Source organism: Sus scrofa, chromosome 1 (genome assembly GCF_000003025.6).
Source record: "Sus scrofa isolate TJ Tabasco breed Duroc chromosome 1, Sscrofa11.1, whole genome shotgun sequence".
NCBI lineage: Eukaryota > Metazoa > Chordata > Mammalia > Artiodactyla > Suidae > Sus > Sus scrofa.
In genome coordinates, this window is record NC_010443.5 from 7,559,777 (window position 1) to 7,580,062 (window position 20,286).

Sequence of the window (20,286 nt, forward strand, 5' to 3'; positions counted from 1 at the left end):
TGATTTTAGGCCATTTCTTCGGCTGAAATCCCCACCAGCCTATTGGCTGTTGATTCCTCTCCCAGAAATTAACGGAGCCTTTGGTTCGTTTGGTGTCCAGCTCCCATCATCCCAATGGCACGTTCAGAAGATGCTCCAGAGGAGGTCCCATTGTGGCTTAGCAGGTTAAGAACCTGACCAGTATCCACAAGGACATGGGTTCAATCCCATGTGGGTTAAGGATCTGGCACTGCCACAAACTGTGGTATAGATCACAGATGCAGCTTGGATCTGGCGTGGCTGTGGCTGTGGTATAGGCTGGCAGCTGCAGCTCCAATTCGACCCCTAGCCTGGGAACTTCCATATGCCGCAGGTGCGGCCCTAAAAAGGGGGGGGGGGTGGGAAAAGAATACAACTCTGGAACATTAGCCTAAACTCCCAGAGGCGGAGATGTCTTCCCAATCATTTATAGAAAGAAAAGTTTTGGCTGCAAAGGATTTATCACAGATGATATTTACAGAATTTCACACTCAAAACTTAACGAAACTCCCATAAGGAGCATACAGATCAGCAATAGGAGACGATTTAAACAAACAAAACCCAGGACGGCTGTCCGGGCCGAGCAGAGACGGGATGGAGCTGCGGGCCACACTGCTGCCCTCAGGGGCGAGGTCTTCCCAGAAGAAACGCCATCAAGGCCCAGGCGATGACGACGCCACAGACTCTGCAAGACAAGGACACGGGTCAGCAGCGTGGCCGGCGCGGGCAGGGCCCCCAGGAGCCGGGCAGGTGCCTGGGGACACAGGCCCGCGCGGCTCCCCTCCCCACTGTGGGCCCGGGTTGTTCTTTTCTTTCCGTTCTCCCAGTGCCAACAGCACGCTGTGCCCAGAGGCTAGACTGGCTGCGGGACACAGCAGAAGTGGAAGGGAAAGGGAGCACCAAGCAGCTAGGCTTTTTTCTTCATCAGCGTGGTTTTCGACAGATCTGGCTCCTAACAGCGAACCGAGATCCTGAAGGCTCCGTGAACGGCAACTCCATCTTTCCAGCTCAGGCCGAAAACCTTGGATTTAAACCTGCCCCTGCTCCTGTCTGAGCCCACCTTCACCGCCGCCCTCCCCCACTCTGCCACCACGCAGTCCGAGCCACAACCGGACCCTATGAGCAGGTGACCTGGCTCTGCGACATTCCCTGCCCTCTGTGTCCTCCAGTGTCTCAACAGAGCAACAGGTCCCTGCTCTGCTAGGGCCTCTGATGGCCAGCCCCCTCCAGGGTCCTCACCACCCCCCTCTCCTCCACTGGGACCCGCCGACTTCTCCAGCCTCCTCCGGCCGCATCCCCTGCTCCTTCCCTCTGGTCTCAGCTGCCCCTCCACAAACCAGGCGCCTCCCACTCGAGGGCCCCTCCCTGCCAATCCCTCTGCCGGGACACTCGCTCCCTCCCCCCAACACTGTGCCTGGCTCACTCCCCACCCCCCAATCTTCCAGCAGCAGTCCCATCTCTTTCTTTGCACCGCACCCCACCCCCACCCCGAGCCCTTTTTCCCAGGGCCACAGCACATGGAGGTTCCCAGGCTAGGGGTAGAGTCAGAGTGGCAGCTGCAGGGCCTCTGCCACAGCCCCAGCAATGGATCCGAGCTTCATCTGTGACCTACACCACAGCTCACGGCAATGCCGGATCCTTAACCCGCTGAGCAAGGCCAGGGGTCAAACCTGCATCCTGATGGATACTAGCTGGGTTCATTTCCGCTGAGCCATCATGGGGACTCCCCTGCTCATTTCTAAAGGCTTCACTCCACGTACACACAGTTCACGTGTTAGCTGTTCGTTGCCTCCCGCTGCAGTGGGAGCCCTGAGACAGCAGGGGTTTGCCTTGTTCATCCACAGAGCCCAGACCCCAGGACAGGGCCGGTTACAGCAGACGCACCATCAACCCCTGCTGGACACTTTTTTTTTTGGCTTTTTGCCATTTCTTGGGCCGCTGCCTCAGCATATGGAGATTCCCAGGCCAGGGGTCTAATTGGAGCTGTAGCCACCGGCCCACGCCACAGCCACGCAGGATCCAAGCCTCGTCTGCAACCTACACCGCAGCTCATAGCCTCACCGGATCCTTAACCCACTGAGCGAGGCCAGGGATCGAACCCGCAACCTCATGGTTCCTAGTCAGATTCGTTAACCACTGAGCCACGATGGGGACTCCAACCCCTGCTGGACACTTCTGAGCAGCGTCCAGTCACCCCCTCGTCCATGACGCCACAGCACACACACTGGCCAGGGACGTGTGCGCCACCCACTCTGGACAGGGACCCCCAGGCAGTAGGAAGTGGCCTCGGTCCCAGCCACTTACTCTAACAAGCAGGTGACGTCCGGGGAGTGCCTCCAGTAGCGGTACAGGGAGACCTGCAGGGTGGGGTGGCACCTGTACTCCTTCAGGATGCTCCGGGCGCTGCAGGGAGGAGGCGCAGTCAGTGCGCAGCTACGGGACCCGCCTCAAGAGGCTGGGGTTGGGGTGGGGGGGTGTGGTCAGATGGGGCGGCCGAGATCGGGGGCACCCACTCCTTAAACTTATTGGTCAAGAGCAGGAACTGGCTCCGGGTGAGTCTCCGGACGTCAAATTTGCAGAGATTCTGAAACTCGCGGTAGATTTGCTGCTCGCTGACCTCGGGCCACCTCCTGACCCTGAGGATGAGGGTGGGGGGGCGGATGCTGGGGTGGTCCGGACCAGAGAAATTCTACGAGACAGACAGCGAGGAGAACAGGAGAGCTTTTCCCAGTTCCTGCGGATGCCTCCCCGCCCAGCATGAACACCCGAGACCCCCCGGGAAAGGCTGTCGGGGGCGGGGGCGGCGGGGAGGAAGGCATGAGTTCACCTGTCCTGGCAGGAAAACACAAGGGAAACCAACGAGCTTGGTGGGGCGTGTGTGCGCCCTCTCAGACCCTGCGTTTGGACACGGTCAAAACCCCTGAAGGTACAGAGACCCAAGCCACGCCCGGCGGAAGCCTCCAGATACGGGGAAAGGGGAAAGTGAAGTCTACTTACGATCTTGGGGACCCCGGCTCGGATAAGGTTCACCTGGTTCACATAGGGCGCCAGCACATCGAGGTAGAGCGGGAAGGAGGGCTCAGGGATGGGGACGGCGCTACGAGGACAGGGGGCACTCAGGCACCGGGGCTCTGTGGCCCAGCCCTTGGCCACAGCAAAGGGTCCGGGGACAGGACGGAGGCGCGCTGCCCGAGAGCTCCCTCCCTCCCACGCTGGGGGCCTCATGTTGGTGGGCCTCCCGAAATGACCAGTGGGCTCTCACGGTGGCCCAGGCCCGAGCAGAGCACCCTGGTGACAGTGTAGCAAAGCCCGCTGCTAACAGACATCAGCCAGAGGCGCAGAAGGAGGGAGAGGCCGCCGTTCAGAGCAAGGTCCAGGTTATCACGCTGCATGGGACATCAGCCTTGGTCCCAGGAGGCCGTCTCTCCCCCACAGCCCTGTTCCTCCACCCAGACACCACTGCACCCCTGCGCACAGGCCCTGGCAGCAGGCAGGCCTGGGCCGCCACGCAAGGTCTCTACACCTGCGAGGGTTCATAGGTTGCGAGGATTACGAGACACTAAGGACACAAAGCCCAGGTTCCAGGGCACAGACAGGCTCCTCTGCTCTTAGCTGCCCCCACGGTCCCGCACACAGTCGCCAAAGGCTGGGGGGAGGGGGAGGGGGCTGGGCTTCTTACTTAGGCCACAAGCCAGGGTGTCATGAGCTATTTCTACGTGTCCTATCCTTTCCCAGAGCGGACAGATATAGGCAGTACCCACATCTACAGGGTACATACAATCTAAAGATGTTTCTAAGCCAGCCCCAGAGAACAATCTTGACCAGCTCCTTCACATGGCCCGCTACATCCCATTTAACACACACAGGCAGGAGTTCCCGCTGTGGCTCAGCAGTAACGAACCAACTAGTATCCATGAGGACGGGGTTCGATCCCTGGCCTCGCTCAGTGGGTTAAGGATCCGGTGTCTCTGTGAGCTGTGGTGTAGGTCACAGACACAGCTCTGATCCTGCGTTGCTGTGGCTGTGGTGTAGGCCGGCAGCTGTAGCGCCGACTGGACCCCTAGCCTGGGAACTTCCATGTGCTGCGGGTGTGGCCTTAAGAAGACAAAAAAATTTATATGTATGTGCAGCAAGGACAGAGCCACAGAAGGCGGAGTTCAAGTGCAGAGCTGGCACCTGCGAGCCCAGCACGGCAGGCATCCAGGATGAGGAAGCCACAAGGAGCTCACTTGCGAGCCCCCTTGGGGTTTTAAGCGGCTTTCCCCTGGGTGCCCCACTCCCAGTCACTACCCTTCTCCCCAGGCTGACTGTGCAAACCTGAGGATGTGCCAACCTGAACCTTTTGTCCCCCTGCCTGGCTGTGATTTACAGGACAGAAGGAAACAGAAGGGGAGTGAGGCAAGTACATGGGGCCCTGGGGGGGGGGGTGGCGCTGGAACCCCGCCCCGCCCACCGCCTGGGCGCCTGAGGGTGACTCTCCCAAGGCCAAGCCCAGAGCGGGGCAGGGAGCAGCCCAGGGTGAAAGCCACTTCCCCTATGCGGGTCATTTACAACCAGGACACCTGTGCCCTCCCTTCTCAGGAGCCCCAGGCCCCGGCTCACGGGAGGCTTGGGCAATCCCGACCCATCAGAAGGCAGGCTGGAGGGACACTCACCCATGAACTCTCCACAGCAGCAAGTGTGCCACTTTCAAAAGAACTGGAAGAAAGAAGCCAGAACTGGGACAGGCAGCGAGGCTCAGGCCCACTGCCTTGGCAAAATATGCAAACCCAGGCGCAGCCCACCTGGCAGTGACGAGGGCCTGGGCGGCCCAGGGACGGCGGGGGGATTATGGCAAAAGACAGGTCTCCTCTAAAAGGGCAGCGGCTCTCACCTGATCCGCAGAGGAAGGCATCGTAAGCTGCCTCGTGGGGATACTTGGTCTCCACTGAAGTGTTTTTCCAGAAGCAGGAGAGACCGTCAAGCGATTAGCGCACAGTCTGGGCAAGTCTCTTCCCCGGCCCCATGCCCACACCCACGCCAGCCCGCTGCCTTCCCCCAGGGACCCTGTACCCTTCTCCCACCTACACCCCCTGGCCCCAGGTCCTCCCCAGGTGGCAGGAGCACCCCTGGAGGGAAGCCGACGGACCACTCAGTCAAAGGGGAGCCCACGATGCTCCTTTTGTGGGAGGGGTTATACTAAAACAGCGCCCAGGAAAAGCCTCGGCTCCAGCCCCTCAGTGCCGTGCCAACTGCAGGGAACACCACTCACGGGCACGTACCATACTTTTCACATTTGCTTGCGTGGATAATCACCGGCCCAGAATCCTTGGTGGGATTCAAGTCACTATTAGAAAAGAGAAACAGATAAGCAACATTCACTAAAAATAATCCCTTCTTGTTCTCCCTTCACCCTCTTAAGTTAACACATATAAGTGTCCTCTGTACTCAGACTCCTTTTATTTATTTATTTATTTTTTGTCTTTTTATGCCTGCACCTGCGGCACATGGAAGTTCCTGGGTCAGGGGTCAAATTGAAGCTGCAGCTGCCGGCCTACACCACAGGCACAGCCATGCCAGACCTGAGCCACAGTTCATGGCAACGCTGGGTCCTTAACTCCCTGAGCGAGGCCAGGGATCGAACCCACATCCTCATGGACACGAGGTCAGGTTCTTATCCCGCTGAGCCACAACAGGAACTCGACATGGGATTCAAAAATCAAAGCAGAAGGCAGGTCTAGACCTGGGCAGACGGGTCTTGGTAACCAGGCAACAGGACAGATGAAAGGACTGCCATGCAAGAGGGTCTAAGGGGAGGGTTTATCAGACACCTGTCCCCACCCTGGGCACCCCCACCCAGTCCAGCTCCTTCTGGGCAACCCCCGCCCCCAGCACACCCCAGCAGCGTGGCTGGGCTGAGGGAACAGGGACCACCCTCCCTGCAGGGAGGTCAGGAATGCGCTGAGGTGCTAGGACCATCCATTCACTCGTTTACGAGCACCTACTATGCCTGGCGCTGCTGCAGGCCCCAGAGCAAGAGCAGGGTCCAAAAGGAGATGAAAACCACTCCCACAATCAGAAGGGGACCCAAAGAATAAGACCCCGGGAGACGCCTCAGAAAATGAAATACAGAACTACCATGTGGGAGTTCCCCTTGTGGCTCAGCGGTAGCAAACCCAACTGGTACCCATGAGGATATGGGTTCCATCCCTGGCCTCCTCCCTCAGTGGGTCAAGGATCTGGTGTTGCTGTGAGCTGCTGTGTAGTCTGGAAGCTGCAGCTCCACTTTGACCCCTAGCCTGGGAACTTCCATATGCCCTGGGTGCAGCCCTAAAACATAAATAATAATAATAAAAAGAACTACCATGTGACCCAGCAATCCCACTCCTGGGCACATACCCAGACAAAACTTTCATTCAAAAAGACACATGCACCCATATGTTCACTGCAGCACTATTCACAATAGCCAAGCCATGGAACCAACCCAAATGTCCACTGACAGACGAATGGATTAAGATGTGGTATATACACACAATGGAATACTACTCGGCCATTAAAAAGGATGAAATAATGTCATGTGCAGCAACGTGGATGGAATTAGAGCTTCTCATACTAAGTGAAGGAAGTCAGAAAGAGACAGACAAATACGCCATCACTTATATATGGAATCTAAAATATGGCACAAATGAACCCAGCTACAGAACAGAAACAAACTCATGGACAGAGAGAACAGAGCTGTGGTTGCCAAGGGGGAAGGGGGGGGAGTGGGATGATCTGGGAGTTTGGGGTGAGTGTCGCCTTTGAAGTGGAGAAGCAATGAGATCCTGCTGTACAGCACAGGGAACTATATCCAGTCACTTGTGATGGAGCCTGATGACAACATGACAAAACGAATATATATATGCACACACACACATATGTATGACTGGGTCACTTTGCTGTACAGCAGAAATTGACAGAACACTGTACATCCATAATAAAAAACGTTTTTAAAAAGGAATAAAACCTTGACGGACATAAAACATGTAATGAAACCAGGTCCCCTCCCCCTAAACAGGGTTTCCCAACCTCGGCACGAGGGCACGTGGGGCTGGAGAATTCTCTGGGCTGGGGGCCTTTCTGTGCGCTCTGGCCTCTACTCACTGGACGCCAGTGACACCCCTGAACTGTAACCACCAAGAACAGCTCACGATGCCAGGGACGCCCTAGGAGCAAAAAGTGCCCCCACTGGCAACTCCTGCTCTGAAAGCAGTTCCAAAAACCAGCTTCCTTACCTGTTCAGGACTTCATACACTTCTGAAAGATTTGAAACCCTCGGGAAGCTCAGTTCCTAGAGTTACGGGAAACAAAATGAGAGAGGATAAGACACGTGTGGTTTGGTTTATTATCTGCCTCGGGTGTCACCAAATGACGGTGAACATGCCCTGGGAAACGCCACCTCCTGTAAAGTCCTCCCTCTCCACTCACACCAGTCCTTAGTCCCCAGTGCAGGTGTCAGGGTTCCTAGCATCCTTGGGTTTCCTATAAGGGACCCAAGCCAGCCTAGAAAAACCGCCACGAACACAACTCACACCATCTTCCTTCAAAGACAAGCGTTGAAGGGGTCTGAGAAACGCAGGACTCCAAGGCCCCAGACCTGACCAAGGACACATGTGCAGGGCGCTCAGGACTGAGGACCCGTCGGGTTGACCTCATGTCTCGTGTAAGGAGATGCATTTGTTCCTTCAGAGCAGCCCCCACGTCACCCCAGGACTCCATTGCACGGAGCCGGGCAGCGTCACAGACACCGCCGGGGCTAGAAATGCGTGAGCTGCAGGTAAGGGCTGCGTCTCCGGGTGAGGACGCCCAAGGAAGCCAGGCCCCTCTCTGCGGCTCCCCTACTGCACAATTCACTGTGAGCAGCTTCAGGCTTCTTTAAAACCCTGGTCTCATTCCCCCTCCCTGTCCCTCAGTTTAATGTCTACAAGCAGGACTTCGACCAGGTGGGAGCTTTTCTTTTCCACGTTAGTGCATAACCCAAGTCACGTGGCAGATTTAGCCACGCCGGCCCTGGTCCCTCTAAGCTCGAGGAGCTGAAGGTGGCCCCGAGCACATGTCTCTTCCCAGGTGATAACTGCATTGTCTGGATTGACACTCCACGACCCTAATGCTCAGTAAAGACCAAATTTTTCAGGAGGGGTCCCCACCCCCAACCCTGACGCTCTTCAAGCTTGGTGTGAACACTCACTAGGCATGCACCAAGCTCTAGGACAAGTCGCTCTGTGGTCCCATCGAAATATGCACATGAGCTAGACACAAACAAGTCAAAATGTGGCAGTGCAAATGAGGGAATGAAAAAAAAAAATCACATATAAACTAGTAAGACTCAGAGGTGGTAGAACAGAAAAAGAACACCAATACTGGTTGTAAAATATGAAAATGGGTTTAAGGAACTAATTTTTAAAACGATCAAGGAGTTCCCGCTATGGCACAACAGGATTGGTGGCGTCTCTGCAGCGCCAGGATCCCCAGCCCAGCACAGTGGGCACTGCCGCCATCGGGGTGTAAGTCGCAACTGTGGCTTGGATCTGACCCCTGGCCTGAGAACTCCATATGCCTCAGGGTGGCCAAAAAGAAAGAAAAAAAAAAATTAGACATCTTTTCTTTTTTTTTTTTTTTTGGTCTTTTTAGGGCCATATCCACGGCATATGGAGGTTCCCAGGCAAGGGGTCCAATTGGAGTGACAGCTGCCGGCCTATACCACAGGCACAGCAACTCGGGATCCAAGCTGCATCTGCGACCTACACCACAGCTCACGGCAACACCGGCTCCTCAACCCACTGAGTGAGGCCAGGAATCGAACCTGCGTCCTCATGGATACTAGTCAGATTCACTGCTGCTGCACCACAACGGGAACTCCAAGAGGGAGAAATCTGCTGTGTAGCACAGGAACTATATCTAGTCACTTACGGTGGGACACGATGGAGGACAATGCGAGAAAAAGAATGTATGTATGTATGTATGGGTGTGACTGGGTAAACAGTACAGTACAGTCGCTGTACAGTAGAAATTGACGGAACACTGTAAACCAACAATACTGGAAAAAATAAAAATCATTTTAAAAAAACCCAACAAGAGCGAAAAATCTAAGTGCTGCGGGAACAAAGACGCACTCCTTTCCCCAAAGGAATCGGACCGAGTACCTTCCAGACATCCTTCGTCACGTTCTTGGTATCAATGAGAATCGGAAACAGGTTGTGGATGTTCAGCTTAAAGTCTTCGTAGCTTTCTGGAGGGAAAGACCCAGAGAGCCAGCAGTGAGTTCGCTGGGAAAACGGGAAGAATTTCTCTAAGCTGGCTTGTCACCAACACTGGCTAACAAGCGTGAAGGAAACAAAAAACCAGGAATTGAAAACATCCTCACTCCTCCTCTAGGATTCTTACATCTCAAACCAGTCTGCTATCACCATTTGTAACAGCAAACGCCAAATGGCCTTCCATTAAATTCGGGCTACTGTCCGCTGCCGACATGAGTTAATTAGTTTGCAAAGTTCTGGCCGATGGAAAGGATAAAGAGGTCGTATTGGAAAAGAGTGTCAGTTGTAAATGTTCAGAGAAAAACCCAAGAAATGAACATTTGCAAGTGCCCTGATAACAATTTTATCAAAATTACACCTGCATACAGTTGTGGGGGGTTTGTTGTTTATTTCTTGGCTGCACTTTCAGCAGACGGAAGTTCCCAGAACGGGAAATGCAAATAAAGAGGTTTATTGGAAAACAAACCGATCAACCCCCCTGCTATCCCTCTCCTCGCTCCTCTCCCACTGCCTGGTCCCCAAAGGCAACTACCCTCGTCTCCCCGCATCTCTAAAGAACATGCTTAGGCTGCGAGGCCACTTCCCAGGTTGGGGCACTAACTGTGAGCCGGGGCTTCCTGGGAAGTTCCACCTCCTGCCCCTCCTCGTTGCCCAGGGGCCAGGCTGTCCCCTCCAATGACTTCCTTTCGGGCTCAAGCAGGACATTTTTCTTTTTTGTCTTTTTGTCTTTTTAGGGCTGCACCCATGGCATATGGAGGTTCCCAGGCTAGGGGTCGAATCGGAGCTGTAGCTGCTGGCCTACACCACAGCCACATCAACGCCAGATCCGAGCTGCGTCTGCGACCTACACCACAGCTCACAGCAAGGCTGGATCCTTAACCGCCAAACGAGGCCAGGGATCGAACCCACAACCTCATGGTTCCTAGTCAGATGCGTTTCCGCTGCGCCACAATGGAAACTCCTCAAGCAGGACATTTGAAGGTCTGCTTTAACCTGCTACTTCATATCCCCCTGCTGTGTCCATGGCATCAGGCATGCCAAAAGCTGGGACAGCCATAAGACCATGGCCACATGGTCATTAAAATCATGTCATATTAATGACACAAATAAATGCTTTTGGCAAGAGAACAAAAGCCAAACAAAATCAAATACACAGTGTGGTGGAATATGTAAAAAAGCCACAACACAGGGAAAGCACCAAGTGTTAGGATTAGCGCTACAATGGACAGTACTTTGTCTTTGCAAATTTCTGATTTGCTAAGGTTTTTTTTTTTTTTTTTTTTTTTTTGGTCTTTTTCAGGGCCGCACTTGTGGCATATGGAGGTTCCCAGGCTGGGGGGCTGAGTCGGAGCTGTAGCTGCCAGCCTACACCACAGCTTTGGACAACGCCAGATCCTTAACCCACTGAGCGACGTCAGGGATGGATCGAACCTGTATCCTCATGGATGCTAGTTGGATTCGTTTCCGCTGAGCCACGACGGGAACCCCGGGAATATGCTTTCTTACAATTTGCTAGCAGTGACGGGGAATGGCAGGTCTGCCCCTACCTGGGAGAGGCCTGAAGAACTTCTCGTGGAGATGCAGCAGGTCCATCATCATGTTGTGGCCCACCAGGGGCTACTTGGAGGAAACCGACAGGGCACAGAGATGCAATTTTAAAAATAAAACAGACACCACAGACTACCTGCTGTCTAAGGCCAAGGGTGAAGCTTTAGAACCCACTGCATTCTGACAACATGGCAATTCCACCCCAGGAAAGGCAGCCGACCACTTAAAGGCCAGAGAAGCAGGGAGCTGGAGGGACTCAAGGCCCCGGGCCACACTGAGAATCTCGGCTGAGGAGTGGGCACGTGCCGTCCCCAAGCAGTTTTAGGTCACTTGGTACAGAAATGCCCACGTGCCTGAAAGGAGCAAAGAAACAGGACTTTTTCATAGGATGGTCTCTCCCCAGATTAATCTATCACGACGTGGGGAAAGCGAGGGTAGAGTCATTAGGCCACTTGACAAAAAGGAAATGGCTCATCTTAAGGAAGCCTAGTTTACTGCTGAAGGGACTCAATCGGATCTCCAGCCCGAAATACAAGAGAGTGGCCCAAGACCCAGCAGAGAGACCTTCCTCCCTACCTTCTGGGCTTTCACCAGCATCTGGAAAAACACAGAGAAACCCCTGGCGGAGAGGAGAATCTTCTCCTTCCAGCAGCTCTCCCGGTCACAGGAGGTGTTCTCCAGATACCAGCGATGCTGTTTGCTGACTTTCTTCACTATCACCTGAAAGGAAATGAACAGACGAGGTCCCCTCGTCCTGGGTGCATGGGAACAAGGTCAAAAAAGGGGTCCTTCACCTAAAAGGGAAGGGGCTCGGGGAGGGGGGGGCCTTTCCCAGAGGCCAGGTTTGGCCCCCAGAGCGAGGACTCACCCCCTGGTCTCTCAGCACCGTCCAGATGTTGGGCAGGGCCTTCCGCAGCACCAGCTGGACCTCGAAGGCCTGGAAGCCTGCGGCAGGGAGACAAGGCTTGTACGAGGCCACCACAGGCCCTGGCGGCCGCCCACCTCCCGCTCAGGAGGAGCTGGGGAGGCAAAGCAGCCCAGAGATGGGCAGATGCATGGCAGAAGGGCAGCTCTGAGGTGCACCCCAGCCCTCGAGGCCAAGGGACTGGGCCCCGGCACGGCGGGCTTTAGGGCAGCCTTCTCCAAGTTTCTGAGCTCAGGGCCCCTCCAACTAAGGACCCCAAGAATCTTTGTGTGTGGGGGGGGGTTCTGGTTCTCGATAGCCACCATGCTAGAAATCAAAACTATACCTGAAATTAAAAATCACCTTTTTTTTTTTTTTTTTACACAATGAAACCCACTATAGGAGGTGCAGTGGATTAAGAATCCAACTGCAGTGGCTCAGGTCACTGCTGTGGTGTGGGTTCGATCCCAGCCTGGCGCAGTGGGTCAAAGGATCTGGCATTAGTCACAGCTGCCGCTCAGATTCAATCCCTCGTCCCGAACTTCCATGTGCCATGAGGGCGGCCCTTTAAAAAAGTAAAATACAGGAGTTCCCATCGTGGCGCAGTGGTTGACAAATCCGACTAGGAACCATGAGGTTGCGGGTTTGGTCCCTGCCCTTGCTCAGTAGGGTTAACGATCCGGCGTTGCCGTGAGCTGTGGTGTAGGTTGCAGACGCGGCTCGGATCCTGAGTTGCTGTGGCTCTGGCGTAGGCCGGTGGCTACAGCTCCGATTCGACCCCTAGCCTGGGAACCTCCATGTGCTGCAGGAGCGGCCCAAGAAATGGCAAAAAAAGACAAAAAAAAAAAAAAAAAGTAAAATACAATAAACCCATTATACTTTTGCCCAGGATTTTGTAACATCAAGCCCTGGTTATTTGGAAAATACTGGTTTGTTGAGTTACACAGACCTTCCAAATGTTCACATATCATAAAACACCATTAAAAGACACTCGGAAATACAGCCGCTGAGCTCATGGGAAAGCTGTCCTATGGCTTCCCCGAGTGCCTTCCCCGAGGCACTGGTGGCTCAGAGGTAGAACCCTCACCTCCCACCTGTGTCAAGGTGCCCGCTTGACCTCCTGCAGGATCATCAGTGCAAACGTGGCACGATGACAATGACAACTACAATGGTGAGTGAGAGCTGAGCGATATACCGACAACAGTTTCGACTTCGCAGGCCCCTTGCAAAGGGTCTCAGAGACCCCTGGGGTCCACAGCCCAGGCTGCAAATGGCTATTCTAGGGCAGATCCATTGTGACTCCACATTGTACTGCGGGGGGAAATTCAGAGATTAACAAAAGGAAAATAAGAGTCCATGGGGATAAAAGGGACAGCTCTGCATGGAACTTTACTTCCTCAATCTTAATTTTTTTTTCTTTTTTTGGCTGTGGCGTGCAGGATCTCAGTTCCCAGACCTGGGATTGTGCCCTGGTCACAGTGGTGAAAGCCCCGAGTCCTAACCTCTAAACCACCAGGGAACTCCCAACTTCCTCAGCCTTCAATTCAGAAGAGAGGCCCTTCAACCTCCGAATTGAGGTCATGGCTCGCTGCCACCACAAGGACTTGTCTGCTGGGCTGATGCCCAGGATCCCCCGGAGAAGAAGGCTGTCCCCACGCCCTGGCATGCGACAATGCTCGGCTCCCAGGCCGAGGCGGGTCCCTCTGCCTACCAGTGATCCCGGGGAGGGTCATCCAGTCGCCTTCCTCTGCCAGGTCCAGCCAGCGTGTCACCTCATCAATCACCACCTTGATCTGGTCTTTATCCAGAGAACTAAAAAGGGCCAAACGAGAGTGGAAATGCTGGAGCGAGTTCCCTCATGGCTCAGTGGGTTAAGGATCCAGCCTTGTCACTGCTATGGGTCTGGGTTCAGCTGTGGTCGGATTCAGGTCCTGGCCCTGGGAACGTCCACATGCTGTGGACAAGGCCACAAAAAGGCAAAAAAAGTGGAAATGCTGGGAAGGACCACAGAACCAGGAGACGATGCTCCCATGAGAGGGGGTTCTGGGCAAGAAAATGGTCCCCAAAAGGCCATTTCTGTTCTGAGTCTTGTTGCAACAGGAAGCCAAACACTTGGCTTCTACCCTCCCATCAGCCCTCGGGAGCCCCTCCACCTCCTGCTGACAGCCTGTCAAGGGGCAGGGAGTAGGAGCTGGGGGGAGGGTAGTGGGAGCTGGGTGGGGGCGAATGGGAGCTGCGGGGGGAGGGATGGGAGCTGGAGAAGGGTACCCGGCGCTGGGTGGGGGGAGGGTATTGGGACGGGGGTGGGGGGTGGGTACTGGCAGTTAGCCAGTCCTAAGTGGGACCAGCAGGCCCGGCTTCTCGAGTCAGCCTTCAGAGGGGAGAAAGCACCAGCTGGTGCCGGAAGGAGAAGGAAGGAACTTGGGAAGCACATCTCCTGTGTTCGAAACATGAGAACACGATGTTAGGTTAAGGAAAAGACTTTTCTCCGACATTTGGAAATAATGGAAGATTAAAAATCCAAGTTGTTTTTCCCTTACAAAAAAAAAAAAAATTTTTTTTGGCCGCCCCCAAGGCCTGAAGAAGTTCCCGGGCCAGGGATTGAATCTGCAGTGACAACACTGGATCCTTAACTGCTAGGCCACTAGGCAACTCCCCCCAAAGGTATTTTTGTATAAAATCATGAATGAGGATTACAAACTCCAACATGACATAAAACAATGATCTGGGCCAGAGAAACATCCCAGAGTTAAAGCCGAAAGAGCTTAAAAGACTCGTTCAAAACCACGCCACTAGTAGCCAGGAGGACCTGCCTGGGCCCTGGGCAGCCTGTTCCTCCTCCGGAGCAGGACTGGTTTCAAGTACGACAGCTGGCCCTGGGGGCCGGGGGAAAGGCAGAGACCCTGCCCTCGGGAAGGCAATGGCACCAAGCACGCGGGCAACATGCCCAAGCCAGGCACGTGACCACAGAGCCAAGGGTCCCCAGGATTGACCCTGAAAAGTCCCTAAGATCACATGGAAACCCCACGTAACACCGCACAGCAAGTCCGCCAGAGCCGTCTCCCCTCCTGCTTCTCTGGCTGCTCAAGGAAGAGTCAGTTCTTCTCCGCCTCCACTTTTAAACACTAAGCTCACACTCTGTGCAGCGAGAGGCCACTCCTCTGAGGTCCGGGGATGGGATGGCCGGTACTTCGGGCCGCTGGGCTGTGTTTGGCTGAGCACAGGCCAGGGAAGCCATCCCAGCTGAAGGTGAGGGTACGACATCACCACATGCTGGTGACAGCACATCTACCCCCAAGACAGCCAGAAATAGACCAGAAACAGAGAAGCCGAAGGGCCCTGGAGGAGCAGGCTTTACCTGCGGACTCTCCAGTTCCCGGTCAGGATGTTGTGTCTGATCTTCTTCTCCTGCTCCTCGTTCATATACGGGATTCCATTTTTGAGAAACTAAAAGACAGGAACAGGCGAGGAAACCAGTCACAGGCATCCTTGGTGCCAGCAGCCGAGGGGAAAGGAAGAAAGGGGACAGGAAAGGCACTCCGACCAGGGGGACCGGATGGCCTCACCCCGCATCCCACCCTGTCCTCCGACCCCACACCTTGTTATAGTCGAAGCCGTACTGATTCAAAAACTGAACGCTCGAGGCCTGAAAAGAGAATTCCGAATCCAAAATCCCAAACGTTGTAGGGAAGAGAAAGAAGTTACACGAATGGGCGACATACCTAGAAAAAAAAGAAATCAGGAAACACAAGGAGAAAAAGGCAAAACTGTTTTTGAAACTCTGGCTCACAGAGCGGGCTCTTCCCTCCACTTGAGAACTACACTGGGCCCTGGTACAACTCGGGGGGCTCCAAATCCACCTACACTTTACAGACGGCCCTGGGTCTGTACCTGGGGCCTCTGCGGCCCAGTCTCTGTGCATCCGGGACTTAAGCAACTGCAGATGGCATAGCACTATCGTGTGTATTTAAGTGTGTATTTACTAAAAACAACCGGAGTGTAGTGGACCCGAGCGGCTCAAACCTGGTGCAGTTCAAGGGTCCGCTGTAATTAAATGGCAGCGATGTTTCAAGCACTGCGACCGCCACTGGGGACCAAGGAAAAACAGGCAGACATCCTGGCCTTGGGGAAGAGAGGCTGGCCCCCGGCTGAGACCATCGGGGGGTGGGGGGGGGGATGTGTGTGCCATCCAGCATCTTCCCGGACTCCGTCACCCTCATCACAGCCCTGTGTGGACTGCAATCCTGAAGGCGCATATGCAGGAGACAAGGAAAGCCGCAAAGGAGCGGCCAAGGTACAGGCCCCACAAATGATGCTGCTGTCAGAGACGTGGAGGACCAGCTGGAGGTGGCTGGAAGGGCACAGAGCAGAGACTATGGAGTGCCCAGGGCCAAGAAGGTCAGATCTTGAAGCAGAATTTGGGGGCGGGAAGAGGTGGAGAAGAAAAACCAGCAAGGGTCACGTGTTTTGCCGAAGGTCTTTAATACATACTTGTTTGACTCGCCTTCAATACTGGAAAACACAGACAGCCCTGGAAAAACCATGGTAGAGAGAATGAATACCAAAGCAAAGCTACCAGATGCGAACCACAAAAAACACTTTGGGGGAGTTCCCGTTGTGGCGCAGCAGAAACGAATTCAACTAGGAACCATGAGGTTGCGGGTTCAATCCCTGGCCTCACTCAGTAGGTTAAGGATCCGGCATTGGCGTGAGCTGTGGTGTAGATTGCAGACACAGCTCCAATCTGTCGTGGCTGTGGCTGCAGCATAGGCAGGTAGCTGTAGCTCTGATTCAACCCCTAGCCTGGGAACCTCCCTATGCCGTGGGTGCGGCCCTAAAAAGACAAAAAAAATTTTTTTGAACGGTGCTTGCACCCAAAGATACAGTGGTAGGCTTTAGGTTAACTTAAAAAAAAAAAAAAAAAAAAAAAAAAAAAAAGGAAAGAGTGAAACTGAGAACTGTCAAACTGTAATTCACACTGAAATTACTAAAATGTAAGTGTGAGTGCTTGTTCAACAACAGACAAACCAAACACAGAATTTTTGTTTGTTTTGCTTTTTTCTCTTGGCCACCCCAGAGCACATGGAGTTCCTTGGCCAGGGATCAGATCCCAGCCACAGGTGCAACCTATGCCACAGCTGTGGCAATGCCAGGATCCTTAACACACTGTGCCAGGCTGTGGATGGAACCTGTGTCTCGGGGCTGCAGAGATGCCAATCCCGCTGTGTCACAGCAGGAACTTCCAAAAGCAGGCTCTCAAGCTGACATTTTTAGCTTTAAAACTAATTAAGAGGAAACACTACAAACCATGAAGATTTATACACTTAATTTTGCTTTGAAAAGTCTGTATTGCTAAAAAGGCCACACGCAAAGTGAAAAAGACTTTGAAGGAGGAGGAACACAATAGGAACAGATCTAAGCGCTGTTTCCCATACTTTTAAAGGGGGTCTCACAATGAAGAAAAACCGTCACAACAGACAAATAGCGAAGGACAATAGAGAGCACACACGCACAGGTGTTCACACAGGTGTTCAGCATTCATAAAAAAGCAAGGATCACTAAGCTAGCTTGTGACCTGTTTTTGTAAATAAAGTTTTATTGAAATACAGCCATGCTCATTCATTTATGTATTAACTACAGCTGATTTCCCATTAACACGGGCAGAACTGAGTTGTAACAGAGACCATATGGCCTGCAAAACCTAAAATATTCAGTCTAGCCCTTAACAGAAAAGCCTGCTGATCCTGTATATAAATGTAAATTGGGATAACAACTTTAGATCACATTACCTCTGCCGGGTGGGCAAAAAAAAAAGTAAAACTGATAATACCCAGTGAGGAAAACAGGCACATTCACTGTTAGTGGTAAGTCACTGTAAACTTCCCAGACAGTTGGTAGGAAGAGCAAGAGCTTGGCAACAAATCAATACTTTTTTTTTTCTTCTTCTTTTTAGGGCCACACCTGTGGCATATGAATGTTCCCAGGCTAGGGGTCAAATCGGAGCTGCAGCTGCTGGCCTCCACCACCGCCACAGCAACCTGATTGGAGCTACATCCACGACCCTCACGGCAGCTGGAGCCAACGCTGGATCCTTAACCCACTGAACAAGGCCAGGGATCAAACCCACATCCTCACGGATTACAACGGGAACTCCAACAAATCAATACTTTAATTGCACATACTCCACTGCTACAAGTACACCAAACACGTAATCACAAATGTGCAGTCATATCTATAAAAACCAAGACAGTCCAGGGAACCTTGCTTCATCACACACAAATGGTAAGGAAGGTTGCATTGTTAGCAACCCAAGTCAAAAGATACATTCACTTGGGAGAGCTGTGCAACTGTTACAAATGGGCAAGAGAGCTTCTGATGCCCAGAGAGAGAGATCCCTAAACCCCATTAGTGAAGATGTAGCACATGCTTATAGTATGACCTTACATTTTCTTTAAGCAAAAATCATACACATTTTTGCCCTGAAAAATGGTACAAGTTCCTTCATGGTGACTTGGGCATGGAGCTCAAGTTTTTGCAGTGTTAGGTCTCACAGGCATAAAGGCATGACACAGCCAAAAAAACAATGAGCATGTAAAGTGACAGCCATTATCTTAGAAAGTCGTCAAAGCTGTTTGCAAAGACAGCAAACACAAATGAAATGCAAAGACAACACAAATCTCCTGTGGTAACATATAGCAAACAGCTGAGGATTAAACTCACCAATCTGACAGATTGTGAACTGCTGAACACTCTGGCGGGTCTTTAGATACCATTCCGATGGCAAGTCAAAAAGACTGTGAAAAAACAGACATCTCATTGCACAGCAAGGAGAGAGCATCAGGCACCAGGGCCGCCACGCTGGATAGGCGCCTCTCGACCAGGCGCAGCATTTTCCTGTTACTACTAGGGAATACTGCCACGTTTCATGCATAAGGGCCGGGTCCCCACACCCCTACACAAAATGTCTTGCCTGCCCAATGCCATCAGGGAGCTCTGCTGAGAACTACTGCTGGCTGGCCAGCTTGTCATCCCCAAGGGCACAGAAGCAAACCTCTCCACTCAGCTCTAATGCAGCGTCAGCCTTACCTGATCTGCTGGGGCCCAGACAGGTTAGAACGAAGGCCCGTGAACTCTATGTCCAGACCTGCAGGGGAGGCAAAAAAGGTAGAATCCCCAGGTGCCCACCGTGGCCACTGCTCTTCGCGTTGTCAATGCTGCAGGTGACAAAAGTACTGGCTCACCTTTGCCTGCTCAGGAGGCCAGGTAAGGTCAAGAAGGAAAAACAGAGGAAGCCAAACAAAGCCAGGCCACCTGGTGCCACCTGAACCACTCTGGGGCCAAGGGTGTAACTGCCACCTAGCATCCCAACGCCCAGGTCCAGAAGGAAACCCGGTCCTTCAGAGGGGCCCTGTTCCAGCCTCCTGCGGCCTGGCCACCACCCGGCTGGGCCTCGCCTCTCCACCCTGCCCCCCGGAGCCACACCCACCGCAGGCTTGGCGGCCAGGGGGGTCCCACGACACGGCCTGGAATCCCAGCGCCTTACCCACGAAGTCCGCGCCCAGGACGAGCTCCTGCAGCAGAGGGAGGCTCTGCTCGAACTCGTCGGCGCCTATGTCCATGGCCACGCAGCTCGGCCGAGGGCACCCAGTGGGCCACGTGCGGCCACGCGCTTCCGCCGCGCCGCTGCCTTAAAGGGCTCGCTTCCGCCCCCGCGCGCCCACACCTGCCCCCCGGGGCCTCTGCCTGGCGGCGGCGGCGGACTGCACTAGTCACCTGCCCGCCCCCAGGTGTTTGACCTTACACTCGGCCCACCAGGGTGAAGGGCAGCCTAGACCACGCATTGCTCCGTGGCAGGGTCTCTGCAATGTCAGTGTCATTTACATAGACCGCGGCTGTTAAGAGCAGCATGGCAGGAAAAAGCAGAGCTTGAAAGAGTAAAAGCAGAAAGCGGGTACTGCAGCTACCGCGGGGAGAGAGGGACCACATCTTGCCTGTTTCTAAATCAGCTCTTCTTCCCACTGCGCCGCCGTCACTGCCAACTTTCGCCTGTCCCCACCCCTCCCCCCTCACCGTCTTTTCCCTACGTCATCGCATCATTGCTGCCTTGTATCAGACTCACTACACAAAGCCTCAAAAACTGCCCGTCGATGGCACTTATTCTGGACTTGGATATGCCTTCCTTTCCACAATGCTTCTTCCCAAACTACCATACTTGGATGTATAACTTGCCTTTTTTGCCTTCATGATATTCCATATAGCATCACTGATTTGCAGCAAGCATGCTTATAGACAGTTGGTCTTTTAAAAACTCAGTTATGGAGCCAACTGGTTTACACCTTGTAGGAAAGAGCTGTATATTGTCCAGGATGCAGTATATATTCTAGATGAGTGACTAATACATCATCCCATTTCTCCTATAGATAGGATTTATGAGTATGGGAATCAAAGTGGGATGAGAATAGGAGTCGCTAGTCTTTCTCTAACCTCTGAGGTATCTTAGATGCTTCCTACATCTGTAACATTGCTCTCTGCTGGTATAGA

General features: G+C 53.5%; 1 protein-coding gene across 3 annotated transcripts; it reads right to left on the reverse strand.

The window, feature by feature from the left end:
* PNLDC1 (PARN like, ribonuclease domain containing 1) lies at positions 308 to 20,286 on the reverse strand. 3 transcript variants are annotated; one of them, XM_013992445.2, is made up of 19 exons: positions 19,232 to 20,283; positions 18,832 to 18,889; positions 18,466 to 18,539; positions 16,237 to 16,276; positions 15,344 to 15,467; positions 15,104 to 15,192; positions 13,457 to 13,557; positions 11,710 to 11,786; positions 11,418 to 11,561; positions 10,841 to 10,910; positions 9,180 to 9,265; positions 7,272 to 7,327; positions 5,280 to 5,344; positions 4,892 to 4,945; positions 4,674 to 4,716; positions 3,016 to 3,115; positions 2,532 to 2,707; positions 2,323 to 2,421; positions 309 to 703 (listed from the first exon to the last, which is right to left on the reverse strand). In XM_013992445.2, the coding sequence occupies exons 1-19, from the start codon at positions 19,362 to 19,364 to the stop codon at positions 640 to 642; spliced, it is 1,653 nt and encodes a 550-aa protein (XP_013847899.1). In that variant the 5' UTR covers positions 19,365 to 20,283; the 3' UTR covers positions 309 to 639. The 3 variants fall into 3 exon arrangements, with proteins under 3 accessions (XP_013847902.1, XP_013847899.1, XP_001926376.2); XM_001926341.5 differs by having other exon boundaries at positions 19,289 to 20,278; XM_013992448.2 differs by lacking the exon at positions 4,892 to 4,945 and having other exon boundaries at positions 308 to 703; positions 19,232 to 20,286.

Bases quoted from the DNA above. Each gene is read 5' to 3' on its own strand.
- PNLDC1 (XM_013992445.2), bottom strand. From the start codon at position 19,364: ATGGACATAGGCGCCGACGAGTTCGAGCAGAGCCTCCCTCTGCTGCAG. The intron at 16,277-18,465 runs GTGAGTTTAATC...TGGTTTTTCCAG, and splicing joins GTTCACAATCTGTCAGATTG to GGCTGTCTGTGTTTTCCAGT. The intron at 3,116-4,673 runs GTGAGTGTCCCT...CTGTCCTCGTAG, and splicing joins CTGCTGTGGAGAGTTCATGG to CGCCGTCCCCATCCCTGAGC.